The sequence below is a fragment of the Gadus morhua genome, chromosome 22, assembly GCF_902167405.1.
Source record: "Gadus morhua chromosome 22, gadMor3.0, whole genome shotgun sequence".
NCBI lineage: Eukaryota > Metazoa > Chordata > Actinopteri > Gadiformes > Gadidae > Gadus > Gadus morhua.
In genome coordinates this window covers 5892571-5911123 of record NC_044069.1, presented here as the reverse complement: position 1 = coordinate 5911123, position 18553 = coordinate 5892571, and the positions used below count along the sequence as shown (strand labels likewise).

Genomic DNA, 18553 nt, shown 5'->3' with positions numbered 1-18553 from the left:
GTGAACTACCAGTGAGGAGGAGGAGGATTCCGAGACAGGGAGAGGTCACCTCCGCTACGCTATGGACGGATCCCGTCTGACCACACGTTTTAGGACCAGCGGGAGGAAGAGAAAACGGGGCCTACGTCCAGTTGCTAGGCAACGGTGATCGCCCCCTCTTTTTTCATCAATGCGGCAGGAAGGTTGCCGTGGTGATGAACTAGCTGGAGTCGAAGACGTACTGGTTTTGCTGGAGCAGTGAGATGGAACTCCCACACCCTGATCGCCTCTCGTCTCCACGATTCACTGATCTTCAGAGCGCGTCAATGTTACAGGGACGGATTTCAGACATGGAATCGCCGTGGCGATGTGTGTGTGTCGCCGGGATGGTTGAGCAGACACTGAGAATGATTGGAGGACTAGGGGGGGGGGGGGGGTGAGGTGGGAGAGACCTGTGGTCAAACTGCTCATTACAAGACGGCTGGTTTTTGAGATGCGCAGTGAAGTGTGTTCATTTTGAAATGAGGACGATAGTTCAATGTGTGTGACTACTGAAGAACCGTACGAGGTGAGTCCGATCAGGGGTATGGTTGGATATTTGTTAAAGTCAAAGTTTTTAATGATAACAATTAAAATGCCCATGCAATAGAAGTTAAACTTCCCTAGTGCTAAGCTACACAGCTTATAACACACAATAAGTAGTATTAGACCTGTTTTGAAGGCTAAGCTACGTTACCTGTTATTCTAAGTACACATCGATAAAACAACAAAAACATGTCCGTGGACTACAGTCGCACTCTCACGCTAGCCACCATCACCAACGACAACACCAACAATACACACCACCGACAGTTCAACCAACGACCAGAGATGGCGCACACAAGGAACAGAATCTGAGATGGGGAATCGAAAACGGAGGGGGAACCCATTAAGGAACATCGAGAAACAAAAAGACGCTGATCGGACGATGCACGTGGAGACGTAAAAAAAACCAAGGACGACCACCACCACCGAAAAATGAAAAAAACACAACCAAACCAACAACAAACCAACAAACCAAAAGAAAACAGGAAGGGCCAAGATGCAGCAGCTGGCGCCAGCCGGCGCGTGTGGGCGTGGAGGACGGTGGATGTGAATGACCAGTCACCAAGCACAGGCAGACAGGCAGGCCGCCGGGGGGACGACAGTCGACAAGTCACAAGCCAAAGGAAACCAAACCAACTGAAAGAAACCAACTGAAAACCAAACAAATCCAAAAAACACCAGGTCAGGGGGGTTTTGGGGGGCATGAGGAGGAGGAGGGAGGAGGGGAAGGGGGTCAGGGTGAGGGTGAGGGGGTCGGGGGGTCAGGGTTGGGGGGTGGGGGGGGGGGGGTAGGGAGGAGAGGTGTGCCTCGGTGGGGCATTCTGACGCGGGCTCGTCCTTACTTCTGCTGGGGGAGTTCCAGAGTGTGGCAGAGGACTTGGACAGCCTGCTGTTAATGACAGGCTCCACCTGTCGGGGTAAGTTCACCGTAGAGGCGGAGCATCTGCCTGCACCGGGGAGAAACGCAACAGACAACAACCGTTGGCATGGCGGCGGCCCCCCCCCCCCCAGGAGTGCCGGCCGGTCGCACCTCCGGCGCCGACGCCACCACCACCACCAACACCGCCGCCGCCACCACCGCAACCAACACCACCTCTCTCGTCCAATCACAGACGGGCTTGGCAACTCCCTGGACCAATGGACCGATGGAGATCGGACGGGGGGAGGGGGGAGGGATGAGGGGGGGGGGGGGGGGGGGGGGGAGTACTTGTGGATCATGCAATGGACAGAGCTCCGTGGTAACCATGGAGACTCACCTTTTCTCCAGAGGCCCATTTAAAAGAGTTCCCCGCTGAACCATCCTGTGTGGATGGTTTCGGTTTTGAATCCCAGTTCAGGAGAGGCGGTTTGGGAGATCGGGGGGGGGTTGGGGGAGGTGTGGGGGGGGGGGAGGGGGGGGGGGGGGGGTGGGTAGAGTTAGGTCGACGGGTTGTAGCTCGCCCGGGGGAGGTCCGGGGACGGCGTGAGGGTGAAACAACTGAAAGAAAACCGATCTGAAAGCAAGCGGTCGGTGCAGTCTCCTGCTCACATCCACAGTCGACCTCGTTCTGTCTCGCGCACACCGTTATGACAGACCTCCAACTTTTTCGAAGGGGTTTTCGAAAAGTGTTGACGGAAGCAGGCTTGTTTATGTCGGCGTGGAAGCTGTTTAGTGCATGATTGTGTGTCGCACGGACAGAGAAACATCACTCCCCAGAACGGGGTTGGGCATCGCCTCGAATCAACATACCCAAAGGAAGACGATTGGCTAACGGCCGACCAATCAAACTTGACACCTTCAAGTTTTCAACACGTGTAGCCAAATTTAAACACAACAAATCATCAGGGGCGTAACCTCGTTTCCGTTGTCCTTCGAGACCACAACCCGCAACTAAAACTAGATCAACAATCCCCTTGAATCGCGTCAGCCCGCCGGACCCCGTCTCGGTGAGCTTCCAGGCGAGGGGGGGGGGGGGGCGGGGGGGATGTGCTGAGATATCGTGGCGATGGGGAGTGCTGAGTGAGCGTTCCTTCGTTTCATGCACAAGGTCACATGGTCCCATGGTTCCATGGTCCCATGGTCACATGGTCGCTTCACGTGCGCGAGCGGCCGGGCCGGGGCTACTTACTTTCCCGGCGGGACGTCTGGTTGAGACCCCCAGCCCAGGACCACCTCTGCTGGCGGATCTCGGCCCAGGTCTTCTTGGTGGACCTCTTGATGGCCGACTCGTAGCGCTCCTTCAGACGACAGAGGATCGGGAGGTCACAGATCGGATTCAACGCGTCACATGAATCTAAATCAAAATCCAAATCGCATTGCTAAATCCTCAGAAATCACCCAAGGGTGTTTTCTGAGGATTTAGACATCACATTTAGATTTAGACATCACAATCCTAAGGCAACTCCCGTGAGGGGTTTTCTGAAGACATCTCATTATCGCTGGTGGGAATCAAATCAAAAGGAAAATCTGGCCTCCCTGAAGAGCCTTTAAACACTGGGATCTCTCTTATTGTTCCAACTGGAACTGCATTGTTTAATACTGGATGAAAAAATGGGTTGATTCCCCTGAAGTTAAAGGCCCAGTATTTAAAATGTATTCGCATCAGGCTTATTTATGATGGCTTTAGCCTGCGAATAAATCAGTATGACCAATCCCAATCGGGTGTCTTTGTCGTAGCCACAAGGGACGGTGTACATGATGTAGGTCAAGGACGGAGGTAACAGCCTATTTTATGTCTCTCACTGCGTCCATAGTGGTGAACCACAATCATAGAGCTATACGTCGCTATCTGTTAGCTGTATTGATCATTCTTCTCGATTCATCTTTTTAGAGGATAGCAATGTTTACTTGCACTGTGGTGCAAGTAAATGTAGGTCGCTTTTTATAATATGATGTTTTGGAAACCACATTTCTCTGAAAGAGTGAGCGGCGCGCTACTTTTAGCGATCAAACCGGGAAACGACCTAAAAACCAACTTCTCCAAAACAAGGATGTATTAAAAACTGCAGAATCATAATCCCCGTTCGTACTCCAACTGCCATTCGCTACACTAATTCAACACACAGATCAAAAAGTGTGTGAAAACACCTGAAGTCTGACTTGTGAGACCAACTGTAATATATTGGCTATACTGACATTAAAGGTCCCAAAATCGGCCTCTTCTGACATCACAAGTGGGCGTGTCCACCTAGATGTGTGCTGGATAGATCAGTCTACCAGCTTACCCAGTGGACTGTAGCAAACGTTGCTCATCTATCCGTCAAACATCTAGGCTGACACGCCCACTTGTGATGTCAGAAGAGGGCAGATTTTGAAAACGGCTTGTAACTGCTAATCAACCTCACACCTGATGGTATAATATGTCACCTTTAAGGCCGTGTTCACATCTAGCGTTTTTTAAAATCTTCCAACGCTTGTTTTACATTATATTCCTATGGAGCAGAGCGTTTCTTTAAAAAGTCACGGCCGTTTTTTTAAACGCCTCTCCCAGCGTTTCTTTCTGCCATACGGAGCGTTGAAGAAAGTTCAACTTTCAGGAAGAAAGCGGCCGACGTCAGGCGTCTTTTTTGGCATCTGACCAATCACAAGCGGAACATTGACACTTCATCACGAAGGAAACTCTCAACTGTCAAACCCGGACCCATGGTACTCCAGCATAGCGACCCTACACCGACGGTAGCTAGCGGTAGGTTAATGTACACAGCAAGAGCACTACTGCCCCTAGTGGTCGGATGTACGTATCACACTCCATAACACCATCCGGTCTCTCACCTTGTTCTTCTCCAGCTTCTGCCTCTGCTTCTCCTCCAGGACGGAGCGGCGCTTCTCCGTCTTCAGCCGCTGCTGCTCCAGCCTCTTGCGGCGCTCCTCCAGCTGGGAGTCCCTGAGCCTCCGCGCCCGGTCCTCCTTCTCCAACCACTGGGCCTTCTTAGTGGCTGAGGCCCCAGGGAGGAGCGAGGGAGGAGCAAGGTGGGCGGAGGAGGAGAGAGAGAGAGAGAGAGGGAGAGAGAGAGAGAGAGAGAGAGAGAGAGAGAGAGAGAGAGAGAGAGAGAGAGAGAGAGAGAGAGAGAGAGAGAGAGAGAGAAAGAGGGAGAGAGAGAGAGAGGGGGAGAGGGAGGGAGGGAGAGAGGGAGGGAGAGAGAGAGAGCGAGAGTGAGCGGAGGAGAGAGAGAGAGAAAGAGAGAGAGAGAGAGCGAGAGAGAGGGGGAGAGGGAGGGAGGGAGAGAGAGAGGGAGGGAGGGAGGAGGAGGAGGAGGGGAGAGAGAGGGAGGGAGAGAGAGAGGGAGAGAGAGAGAGAGAGAGAGAGAGAGAGAGAGAGAGAGAGAGAGAGAGGGAGGGAGGGAGGGAGAGAGAGGGAGGGAGGGAGGGAGAGAGGAGGAGGGGAGAGAGAGGGAGGAGAGAGAGAGAGAGAGAGGAGAGGAGGAGGGGAGAGAGAGGGAGGGAGAGAGAGAGAGCGAGAGGGGGAGAGGGAGAGAGAGAGAGAGAGAGAGAGAGAGAGAGAGGGAGAGAGAGAGGGGGAGAGAGAGGGGGAGAGAGAGGGGGAGAGGGGGAGAGGGGAAGGAAGGACAAAAGGTTACGAACAACTCATAACTGTTGTTAGTACAGTTCTGTTACTAACTGTTCTAACAGTTAGTACTAACTGCACTAACTTTTCATTAACATTTTAAATCTCATCTAAAATGTCCGTCAGGGACTACGGTGAAACCTTGCCACCAGCCAATGGCGGAAAGATTTCACCATCAGGCAGGTAACAAAAATACAGTACATTTTAAAATGACTTAGCCGGTAGATCTTCCCACTCAGATAGAAAGACAAAACTCTAAAAGTAAACTTTTGGACCATGACGTCGGTCGGTACATCTGTCGATAAACCCTCACGCTTCTCTGCCCTCCACTGCCTCCGCCAACCGCTAACTACCCAAGAACGGGCCCAGCAATGGGAAACACGTTGAAAGACGTTGAACGGTGACAGCAGACCGAGCGTTGGCTACAGCTCCTCTCCCAGGAGGGGGCTCCACGTCGGGGCTAATCAGCTGTACGTTTCCCCCGCTGCGCTGGAACAACAGCGCCCGTCAGCCCCTGCCAGCTTCCCCGCGTCACGCTCGCTGCTGGCTGCCGCTCGTAGCGAGTGGTAGCAATTAAAAGCAGCCATCAATCCCTTTGAATTAACCTCCGCCTGCGTTTTGGCTAGCAGCTGTGTTGCGTCACCACCACCCCGTCCCGGTTTCCCGCTGGGGCGTCGCTCCCCTCGAGGAAGATGAACTCTGCTTCCTGTCGTCGTCGGCCCCCCCCCGCTCCCGTTTCCTGCACATGGAGTGACCTTGGTGCTGAACTTTTTGTGTTTGGATTAGAAGCTATGCTAGGCTAGGCTAATGGAGACAGGGATTTAGCATGAATGATGGCCGCTCTAGCTAGGATAACTAGTGAGATCGCGTTAGGGGGGGGATTAAGGGAAACATTAAGATGTTTTTTGCCTCGGTTAATGGGTCTGCCAGTATCTTGGAGCCGTCTTCTGAATAATAAAAAAAGTATGCTGTAAATGTGTTTAAAAAGTGTTTGAGTACTGCACAGATACAAAGGAAGAAATGGAGGCATCAACATTCCTTCACAGGGAAGACTCATCATCAGATAAGCAATTAACGTAATATGGATGGGAACACAGATAAGGTATAGTGCAGTTCACCTCTGGTGATTTTCAGATTAAGCGATATAATTGTGAGACATTTGGTCTTGCTCGTCTCCTCAGGTGTTCTGATAGAATGGTGGCACAGAACTTTTCTTTGAACAGCAATGCCAAGGCTTTTGTTCAGATAGATTTACAATGTTAAGAGTCACACTCACAAACGCCTCTCGGGCAAGTCCCTTATTCCCACATGGTCATTGATTCTTGTCAGAAAAGCTTTTCAGAAGAACCCATTTCACATGTCGGCGTCACGGCTGCTCTCCAAACCGAGCCATATGTGTTGTTGTTTGTGTTGTTGTTCATCCTCAGCAGATTCCATCAGCCACATGTCAGCCAGTCAGGCAGGGCGCGTTCCAACGCTAAACCTGTCGAGTAAGCAGGACTCGCAGCCACTCAGACGGAGGGAAAGCCTCTCTTGTACCGGGAGAAGGAACAGGGCCGACTGCCTCGTGTTGAACATCACCACAGCGTAGCCCATACTAATGAGGCTGATGAAAGAGTTAATTAGACCCTAATCTGTCACGGAGCCACGGCCTTGCACGGCGCTTCGGACCGCACCATTTGTCACCTGCCAGGGCCCTTGGGCACGGGCGGGGGGTGATTCCCAGCAGGAAGTCCGATCGCCGTGGGCTATTCTGATTGGCTGCCCTGGCGTTTGGTTATAAGTCTAACCCAGAGAGGCAGAGCTGGGATCTGTATGTTAGATCGAGTCTCTTTATATGTTTTCTGTCCGTTTTAGATCTGGTCTTGTTTGATCGGCGTTGGTCATGGGAAAACGTTTCCATCAACTGAAGAATTTTCCCCTCGAGGATGAATAAAGAATATCAATCAACATCTGTCAACATCAAACCACATCTGAAATCAAGATTTGAGCGTTTTTGGGGCGTTAACAGACGAGCATGCCGGTTCAGAGAGACAGAGAGACGGCGTTAGTGAGTGTGAGTTGGTTGAGAGATGAAATGGGGGGTGAATAAAAGTTTTCAGGTGAAATAAGCGGTTTGGTTTGCGACGGCCATTACGACAGCACGAAGCGAAACAAAAGAAACGTAGAAATCTATTGACGGCATGAAGAAAGGAAATGATTGTTTAGAAAGGACCGGAGAGAGGCGGAGAGGAACATGAAATGGCCCACGGACATCACAAGTTAGAGAGAGGTCATGGCGTGACTGTAGCGGACGCTTGGGTCGTTGTGGTTGATGTGGTTGCTGTTGTTGTTGTTGTTGTTTAACTTACCTTGCACTTGGGTCTGTTGCTCTGCAGCCACAGAGGAAGAAAAAACAACCAGAGTACGTCAACAAGCATCTGCCCGGTCAGAGCCGAGCCCGAGAGAGAGGGAGAGAGATAGGAGAGTGAGAGAGAGAGAGAGAGAGAGAGAGAGAGAGGGAGAGAGAGAGAGAGAGAGAGAGAGAGAGAGAGAGAGAGAGAGAGAGAGAGAGAGAGAGAGGGGGAGACAGAGAGAGAGAGGGAGTGAGAGAGACAGAGAGAGAGAGAGAGAGAGAGAGAGGGAGTGAGAGAGACAGAGAGAGAGAGAGAGAGAGAGAGAGAGAGAGAGAGAGAGAGAGAAGGAGAATGAGAGAGAGAGAGAGAGAGAGAGAGAGAGAGACGAGGAGAGACATGCACACACCAGGTTAAAGGTAGAGAGGTAAATTCAGAGAGAGATCAACAACATAGAAAGAGGCCAAACAGAGAACAGACTGGAGAACAGTAGAGAAGAGCAGAACAAGGTACAGAACAGGGGAGTAGAGTAGAGCATAACAAGGTACAGAAGTATGTGTGTTAGTAGGGCTCCAGTAATGCATGCAAAAGGTTTTGTAAAGAACCACCACAGAGGACCGCGTATGGTGTATAAAGAGTCTTCCACACAGCCCAACACAGGCCTATACATCAAGGTACTACGGAAAGGGGCCCGTACAGACTGCATCAGGGTACTACGGAGAGGGCCCATACAGACTGCATCAGGGTACTGTGGTACTATGGCTGGGCGCTGGCTCTCTGGTGCTCACCGATGTATTTGGCCCTCTCCTCTCTCCTCTCCTTGGCCTGCTTCTGTCGCTGCTCCGAGCTCATCAAGTCTGGAGAACAGGAGAAAATAAATCATTTAGGAGTGAATTCATATTTCATGTTGTTTTTTGATTAAAAATATGTTAAAAAAGCCAAAGCTGAACGGTGAAATAAACACTGTTCCACTTCAACCCCTGTTTCACCTCTACTGAGAGTGCATGCTGGGAAAATTAGTTTTCCAGCCAGCGACCGTGGCAACAACAGAACCTACCCCCCAGTTTTATTTTTCTTTCCCACCAGGTTCCATCTGACGTCCTCGCGGCCTTTCAAAGTGCGGTTTGGTCCCAACAGCCATTCTGTGCCATCGCTCTAGTCTTGATTCAGCATCGACTTCAACCGTCACATTTATTTCAGATATACCATGTGTGAAACGCATTATGTGAGGGGGTTATTGCTGTAATCTGTCTTTTTATCGCCCATTTGGCTTGGTTCCTTACATCTGATTTTGGAATTGTTTCCATGGAAACTGAGATGGGGGAGCAAATGAAGTGCTGATGGAGAGCGACGGCCAGCTGTTGAACAGATGCCTATAAGCTACCATAAATGTATATCATAGTGTTCCCTCTAATATTAGACCTATTTCTTATTCAACCATAATTCATCATTCTATACTGAAGGCTACCTGGAAATCAATGGTGTGTTAGTATGCATGGAGAGCCCATACATCACTGTGCCATCATCATCATCGTTACATATCGGTCTGGCGTCTCCTCTCGCGACACTGGTTCGATCCCCGGCTTCTCCTAGCTGAATGTCGAGGTGTCCTTGACAAGGTACCTAACCCTCTGACTGCCATGCCGATCAGCCACCACACAGCTCCCAGTTTACCCGCCGGGGGGCCCGGCACACCGGCCTACCTTTCTTGGGCTGTGGGCTGGCGTTGGGCGTGGTCGGGGGCCCCTCGGTCCGGGAGGAGGGGCCCAGGGAGGAGGGGTCCGTCTTGGGGCAGGACTCAGAGTTAGGGGAGAGGTCCGTGACGGCCGAGTCGGCCGGGCTCAGCAGGTCCGGGTCGGGGTCCTTTCCCGGGGCCTGCTGCTCGTCCAGGATGTTGGGGTGGCATTCCGGCGCCAAGGGGAGCGCTGGAGGGGGAAGACGAAGATGGGAGGATGTTAATAAGAGTTAGGGTAGCGCTAAGGTATTGAGCAGGCTGTTTGGCCGTTAACAGTGACTACAGTGACTACAGTGACTACAGTGATCACAGTGACTACAGTGACTAGAGTGAGTGATTACAGTGACTACAGTGACTACAGTGATCACAGTGACTACAGTCACTACAGTGACTACAGTGATCAAGGTGACTACAGTGACTACAGTGATTACAGTGACTACAGTCACTACACTGACTACAGTGATCACAGTGACTACAGTGACTACAGTGATCACAGTGACTACAGTGATTACAGTGACTACAGTGACTACAGTGATTACAGTGACTACAGTCACTACAGTCACTACAGTGATTACAGTGACTACAGTGACTATAGTGAGTGATTACAGTGACTATAGTGAGTGACTACAGTGACTACAGTGACTACAGTGACTACAGTGATTACAGGGACTACAGTGACTACAGTGATTACAGTGACTACAGTGACTACAGTGATTAAAGTGACTACAGTGACTACAGTGATTACAGTGACTACAGTGACTACAGTGTCTACAGTGATTACAGTGACTATAGTGACTACAGTGATTACAGTGACTACAGTGACTACAGTGACTACAGTGATTACAGTCACTACAGTGACTACAGTATTGACAGTGACTACAGTGATAACAGTGATTACAGTATTGACAGTGACTACAGTGACTACAGTGATAACAGTGATTACAGTGAATACAGTGACTCCAGTGATAACAGTGATTACAGTGAATACAGTGACTACAGTGATTACTGTGAATTATGTGAATTGATTAGATTCAGTGAATTCAGGGTAAATTTGTCATTAAGGAGCAGGTGGGGGTTATCATCTTTCTCTAGGATGTCTACAGGTAGACTGAGGACATATGGGATCGAACCCAGTGCCTTTCAGATGGGAGTTAAACACCCTAACCACTGTTTGCTCTGTAAGCAAGTCACTAGATCTGCTTGGCCTCATCCCTGGTAAAGCGGTCGACACCCTTTACATTTGTCAAGGCGATAAACGATTCAAATCAAAACGAACAGCTTGTGTGTTCATCACGCTGCAACCTTTTGCTCGGAGGTGACAGCCCTCATCGACTTCATTAGGGAAACACTTAAGGAGGTCCTCATTACTCATCTCATTTACTCACAGCACTCGTTCACACCTACTCAAGCTCTCGAGAAGACAAACCCACCAGCAATCCATAATCGCTGACGATCAAATCGGCTGGCAGTCACACAACACAACAGATAAGGGCAGCTCAACAACAGAACCAACCAACACATGGGGAAGGCTGGTTTTAGGATGTGGTTCAGGACAGCCACATTAACCTTCCTCCTTCTTCAGAAAAACTAACTTGAAGCCTATACCCTGTCATGATGAGCAATGCTAGGCTACAGTCATGGAGCCCAGCCCCTAACCCCTTAGCTTCCTTAGATTGTCTTTAAGATTGCTCTGATGAAACACTAGCCAAGCCAGGCAGGGAGAGCAGAGCGGGAGGCTAAAGCTACAGCTAGCGACAGCAGCAGCGCTCCACAACAGACCAATGGAAGAGAGCTAGCTAAGAGGAGCCCATGGGAGTGGAGGGCAGAAAATGACAGAGCACCGCTTATCGTGCAGCTAGCTTAAATCGCTAATGACAGGGAGAGAGTTATAGATGAATGAAAGAAAGGAAGAGGGGATATTGAAGGGAGATCAGGGACACAACATTTGACGTCATGACCTTTTCAGGTAGGTAGTGCTTATACGATGGTGGAGTGAGTGGTCAGAGGGGGTGGAGGGAGGAGTAATGGGCTAAATGCAGGTTGGTGCCCGACACTTGTTGCCCACAAGGTCAAGGCAACCGTCTTCCTCTCCCTCTGCCAATGAGGGAGCCAGACTGAGGGTCATAAGCCCACCAAACCACATCAATCACAGATTATCGCCGGGCTACTCTCCGAAACGCCCTCCCCCCCATAATTATCACATTGTTTGGCTCGCCACGACAACAAAGCCCCATAGACTTACAGTATAATGGGATCCAATCAGATTTAGCGCTATCGCTAATACTACTAACATAATCAAGATTCTGTTCTGTACGCAGAATAATACCAACAGGATCAATGACATGAGATTTGTGAGCCGCTGAATGGGACGCCAGATTGTCTTCTCTGGGAGTTGATTGGGGAAACTTTCCATGAGTCAGTTGGCCACACGCGATAATAAAAGACCTGGTCTGTATACAGTGGAGGCAAAGGACGTCTAATCTGGACAGTAACGAGTAGGAAAGAAAAACAGCACAGGGCTTTGGTGAGCTGCTCTGCTCTGCGAATGGCGAGTTCTGGGCTCCTTAGGCGCTATAGGAGGTTAAACGCAGACCACACTTAGAAATACATGTTTCTATCTTCTTTTATATCGTGCTTGAGTCAGAATCAAGTATTGAGCAATGACCCACGATACCCCCCCTTAATGAAGGGAAGTCGGAAATCTCACAGTTGAAACTTCAGTTGTTTCAAACGCGGTATTATTCACCTGGCGGCCATCTTGGTTCTAAATGCTAGCTAGGTGCGGGATCCCCCATTCATTTCCCCTCACCCAGCTAGGGTCAAGAACCAAGATTGCTGCCAGATTTCCCTGAGGTGAATAAGACACCTCGGGGTCATTTAGCTATTTCCCTCTCCCCCGTGGGTTTGGTCCCGTGTTGCGGTGCGATGCAATTAAGCAGTGAGCGGCGTGTTGGGTATGTAGCGCCCGGGTGTGGAGGCTAGCATAGGCCTCTAACGCCAGGACACTAGAGCAGCAGGAAGGAAGGAGGGACCAAAGAAATACAGACAGAAGGAGAGAAAGAGAAAGAAACTGAAAAGTAAATAGAACTAAGAAATAGTAGATACATAGGCAACACAATTTAAGAAATTAAAATTAATGTCAGTGCTGTAAATGTAGAGTTTGGACACACAGAATATCAACATATATTTAGGTAAAATGGGCCACAATGACTAATACATTAGTCATTGTCAGGTCATGGTCTGTCGAGAAAGGTCTGTCTGTCTGTCTGTCTGTCTGTCTGTCTGTCTGTCTGTCTGCCTGTCTGTCTGTCTGCCTGTCTGCCTGTAGCTCACTGTACAAGAATTATAATGGTCTATTACAAACTATTCGTTGTGGTATGTTTATGTTGTATGTGCCGCATTATGGCTTTATGACATCAACAATTTGTCACCAGTATTCCCGGTTCAGCCGTCCATATCCAACCCCCACATACCCCCATGTCCTCTAGTGGTACCCCACATCCACAACGATTAGCATAATGGACGGGGAAGCCAGCAGAGATACAAAGGGATGTCGCTGGTGCCTCTCCGCCCCCCCACCCCCGCCACCACCGCCCCCACCCCCACCCTCGCCCCGCAGAAGAGGGGCTCGCGCGGTCACAATTCAAAGGCTTCCCAGCAGGTGCAAAGCCGGGCCTACAGACCCCCCTCCCCCATGGGACTAGCTCCAATTAACACAGGGACACAGATTCACCGTCACGTGGTACCCCCTCGCCCCCACGGTCACCCCCACTACCCTCATTCCCACCACGCCCCCATCGCAGCCTCCTCCTCCTCCACCATCACCACCACCGCCATCCCATCACCACCACTACCACCACCACCACTCCATCCCCTAGCTTACCCCCCTATCACCGCCGTCACTATCTCCCCGTCAGCTGTGCCACCACCAGCCTCCCTGCACCTCCCCCCGTCACGACACTACCCTCTCATCAGGGGCGGCATGTGGCTCCGGAGGTAGAGCGGGTGGGCTGGTAACCGGAAGGTTGCTAGTTCGATCCCCCGGCTCCTCCCCCAAGCGGGGTGTCGATGGTGTCCCTGAGCGAGACCACCTCTCACCCTGACCGCCCCCGACGAGGTGGCCTGTCGCCCTGCGCGGTTGACTCCGCCGTCGGCGTGTGGATGTGTGAATGAACGGTAAAAGCGTCGGCGAAACCCCCGGAACGTAAACGTCGTCACCATGACCACTACCGTCTTCCCATCTTCACCTCCAACAACCAAAAACCCCCCTCTGTGTCAAAGCACCACCACCACAACCACCATCAACCCCACCCCCACGTCTCAGCCCCACCAGTCCCCTCCACCACGACACACCACCCCTGTAGCCAGCTACTGCTACGTCTCCGGTTTCGGAGCGGCCACAGGGGTTATAAATAGAGCTGTGGAGCAGGGAGGCGCTCAGCCATACATGGGACAGGGGGGTCCTCACTGAGGCACCTCGGGACAGGCACGCCAGGGGCAGCCGTCCAGGCAGGACGGACCCGGGGGGGGGGGGGGGGGTTCATCGACTTGACGGGGGCGAGCCAAGTCTCACCACCTCGTGCTCTTTGCTGGAAGGCAGAGTCCGACTGGCCCCGCCCCTTATTGAGTCACTCACCCAGTCAAGAGCCGATTTACTGTTCGTGTTTACTCCCCTGCGTCTAGGGATGATTAACGGTTAGGGTTTGTGTACGGGAAGCGAGGAGTTTGGTCGTTGACTGTGCTACCAAAGACAATGTGGTTTATAAGAAATGAAATGAGAATCTGTAATATGGTCGATGAGCTCAGAGCCAGTGCATACGTGACCTACATTTCCTGTCAGGGATTAATAAAGTACATCTGATCATCATTTCTTGCATAGCGCGGCCGTTTCTACCTTGTTCATCACGTGTTTCCGTTACCGAAGCAGCCGGTAGATCTTCTACACGGTTCTACCGAGAACTATCACCCTCATTCCTGCGGACCCTTAACCCCCGCTTCAGGTAGGTAGAGCTAACAAGCGACCCCTGCAGGGTCGAAGGTCGTGGATCCAATTGAGATTGGTTCCATCATGGTGGTGATCTTGCGTTTGGTTTTTTGTTCGTAATGAGGTGAGCTGAGCCATAAAGAACATCATGAGGTGTTAAATATGTCTGTCTGTGGGTGTGTGTGTGTGTGTCTGTCTGTCTGTCTGTCTGTCTGTCTGTCTGTGCAAGTCGGTGAAAGAGTGGGATCCTTGTTGCACAAGCAATGAATGCCGTGCGTATGTGCAATTGTGTGACTATGCACAGGCAAGCGCATGCTCTCGAGATTCCTCCACTGAGGGGCAATGCACAGTGTGCATTTAATATTTAATTTGCACACAAATTGCAAAATCCTGTCTTGAAATTCTAAATATATTCCCATTCTATTTTTGTTCAGTATAGCTGATCCTAGTTCCATTTTTTCTGTCTTTATACCTACATCCCTCATTTTGTATGCTTTTGTAGTTAATGTGAATTGCTCCCACAACACATTTACCTATACATATATAACATATTTGAAGTACTATCTATCGATCCATCCATCCATTGTCTCTTATCTGTCTATCTTCTATCTATCTATCTATCTATCTATCTATCTATCTATCTATCTATCTATCTATCTATCTATCTATCTATCTATCTATCTATCTGTCCATCTGTCCGTCTGTCTACCCCTCTCTGCGGTTGTCCATATGAATGTGTGTAGGTGTGCGCAGCAGTCTGTGTCATCTGTGGTAGATTGTAAAGATGTGGGTCAGGCCAACCTCTGGAATCTCAGGCATGTGTGTGTTCCTCGCGTGTGTGGCTGTGTGCGTGTGTGTGTCTGTTCTTTTATCTATGCATGTGGGCCCTGTAAGCCACAGGGCCCATCCGGCATACGAGAGAAGACGGAGTCGACTCGAGGGACGTGTGGCGTGTTGACACACAGACTAAAGAGCATACCGCGTAGGAGGAGGAGGAGGAGGAGGAGGAGGAGGACTGTCGCTCGTTTTTACCTCCTGGTCGACCGTACGCAGGAACACTGCTGTTAGGGTAAAGGGCTAGCGATTGGAGAGGTTAAATCGTTGTTAGAAATCTCTGTTGATCGGACACCACCCAACCAACATCACTCTCAGCTAACGTAATATAACATGACAGACAGGGAGCTTTTCACAGAACTATATTACTACACAGCTCAGTTTTGCAGTGGAGACCTGACGAGAGAGTTTTGGGTCTCGGTAAGATGTGTTCGGTTCTGTATAATTCAAATCATAATTGTTTTAGAGCCTGTGAAATCTGGCAGCTTATTTGGATTCTCACAGTGGCTGAGGAGAACGGATAGAGTAGTGATTTGGGTGTTTGACTCCAAGAAAGGCACTGGTTTCGATCCCCGACTGTCCACAGCTTAACCGTAGTAGTTTTTGAGTTAGACGCCCGAACCTCCACCTGCTCTTAAACGACAAGTATCTGAGTTCAGTCGCTTTGGATGCAAGCGCCTATTATAAGGTCTAGTAATAGTAAAAAGGAAAGAATGAGCAACAGTCACACACTTCCAGCTGAGTCTCTTTTTATAGCAGGAGTGACCCTTGTTTTGCCCTAATTCACTTCCTGTTTTTTTATTAATAAATGCATTTGGGATTTGGGGTGGGGTCGGCGGTTTGGATATCCACACCTGTGGAGTCAAGTCGGAAGTCCATTCTTCCCGCATGAGCTTCCTCTTGGCAGGAGAAAACACCCTACCTAGCCCCGCCCCCTGTTTAGAGGAAAGAGGACATTCCCGCCCCCGGGAGAGGCAGAGGAAGGAGGACATTCCCGCCCCCCTGTGGAGCGGACAACAGGAACGCCGGCCCTCCTCCCTACTACAACAACACGGCTCGGGTCCCAGGGAGGGCGTCTGTCCGTGCAGCTGCAGCCCCGAGACGGAGCCTCTCTCTGGGGTAGGCTTCCTCTGGCCCCTCGGTGACCCCCCCAGGCGTGATGGGGGTCCATGATGAGGGGCTGGGGTGGCTCTAGTCAGCCTGCCCTGCAGTGTTTCACTACTCGCTTTTTATTATTCTGCCGTTTTATAATATATGTAAATAAGAATAACACTGCTTATAATGCTAATGATGATTATAAAAGTGCCGGTAATGTCCGTAATAATGATGATCATGGTGCCGATCGTTGTAATTATAATAATCCCCGTCATTTGAATGATAATAATAGCCTATAATAATATAACGACTTTGGTAAACGTTGGTGAATGACTTTAGGTGTTTATAAGTGGCTTTATGTCACACACTCTCTTTAAGATGTCATCAACTCTTTACGCTGTAGTCTTGACCCGGTGGCCGTTTGAAAACCGATCCTGGATCTGAAGTCCTCCTCAACACACCTGGCCCAACAAAGGGTCCAATACCTTCTTTTGGTGTATGCAACATAAAGTCTGCTCGCTGTGGAATGCTCGAAAACGCCACAAAATGGAGGCCGGGCGAGACCACCTGGCCTCATGTAAGCTTTGAAGTGAAACACGAAGAGCAGGAAAGCAACCGATGAACCCTGAACCCTCACCACGACACCGCCGAAGACGACACCAGCAGAAGGTACCTGCTGGGTCTGGAGGTGAGAGACGGCACGTTGATCACTGTCAGGACCCACCGCCGCTCTAAGGGGAGATATGCTAATGCTAACGCTAAGGGGTCCCTACAGTACGATTCCGCTGGCGCTCTTCAGGAAGGAAGGCTAGCCAGAGTGCTAAGGGGGAAGCTATTGTATACCGGGGCCTTTACACTAGCGCTCTACAACAGCGATGCTAGCACCAGGGCACAAGTCGCTACTAGGTCTTAGCGGGATTAATCGAATTTAAACCGATATCGCAATGTAATAGAACAAGTAAAGAGCATCTTTTCAATCTTCCGTCTAGCCCAAACGCACACAACTGACTAACTGAAAATAAAAGATACTCTGTGTGGAAAACGTAAACTGACTCATCCCTTCATCCCCATTTGACAACTCATTCCCCATTCGTCATTTCCTGGCGATACAATACTGTGAAAAAGCAGAACGGGTACAAAGGCCATGGAGCAAAACACAACACGACGTTATTGGCATCTGATGATGTGATAGCTCGATATCACGGGCTTCTGAGTCCTCATAATGCCAGGAATAACAGTGAGTCTGCCGCTCTCTGGGAAATGATGTGTGCCCGACAGGTTACTACAGTTCTTCATAACTGGGTTACCCAGTCACACATGTATGGAAAAGACAGAGCCCCCCATTAATTATTAAATGGGTCATTAATAATTCAGCCCCTCCCCCTAGACTCTATTCAATGTACACACATGTTTGCACGCACACACACAGACACACACACACAGACGCACACGTACACTCACACGCATACACAGTACACAGATACACAACCATGCATATGCATACACACACACACACACACACACACACACACACACACACACACACACACACACACACACACACACACACACACACACACACCTAAACACACATACATACAGATACACAGAAACACACACAGAAACACACACACACATACACAAAGATACGCACACACACACACACACACACACACACACACACACACACACACACACACACACACAAAGGCTTGGTCTGAAAGGAGTCGGTGAACAAATAAGAGGTTAGGGCACGCTTTTTACGCGTCCGCTGCAGTTAAGGGGAGAGAAACTAGACAGGAAGAAAAAATAAACCCGGAGAGGTTGTTGTTGTGACTGCTCCGTCGCCATGGAGACGAGAACCTGGAGCCATGAGCTCAGAGAGGGTGACGCCACCGCCTGAGAAGAGCCGTCTTGCGCCCGAAGATGGACTTCCTCAGGAAGTAGGGCCCTGTGTCAAGAACCGAGAGACAACACACACTAGAACAACCGCACGCTTGACTCAAACACACACTAGAGTCACACACACTTGACGCCCACACATCCGACGCACAAACACTACAGTCACACACACTAGAGACACACATACACTAGTCAGTCACCCCAGAGACACACGCACACACCAGAGTCGCACACACACTAGTCACACACTAGACACACACACTAGACTCACACACACTAGAATCACACACGCTAGAGACACACACACACACATACACAATAGACACACACACACACACTAGACTCACACACACATTAGAGTCACACACACTAGACTCACACACACATTAGAGTCACACACACACACACACACACACACACACACACACACACACACACACACACACACACACACACACACACACACACACACACACACACACACACACACACACTAGACTCACACATGCGAACGCCGAGGACAAACTAGGCCGGACACCGAGAACAAAGTAGCACTATAAAT

General features: G+C 50.2%; 1 protein-coding gene across 1 annotated transcript in view; it reads right to left on the bottom strand.

The window, feature by feature from the left end:
- Positions 1–18553, bottom strand: part of LOC115536126 (MAP7 domain-containing protein 1) — a 43531-nt gene that overhangs the window by 13644 nt on the left and 11334 nt on the right. Inside the window, 6 exon segments of the mRNA XM_030347805.1 lie at positions 1407–1511; positions 2673–2781; positions 4316–4479; positions 7460–7480; positions 8230–8298; positions 9145–9366. Coding sequence (XP_030203665.1) covers positions 1407–1511; positions 2673–2781; positions 4316–4479; positions 7460–7480; positions 8230–8298; positions 9145–9366 — 690 coding nt within the window.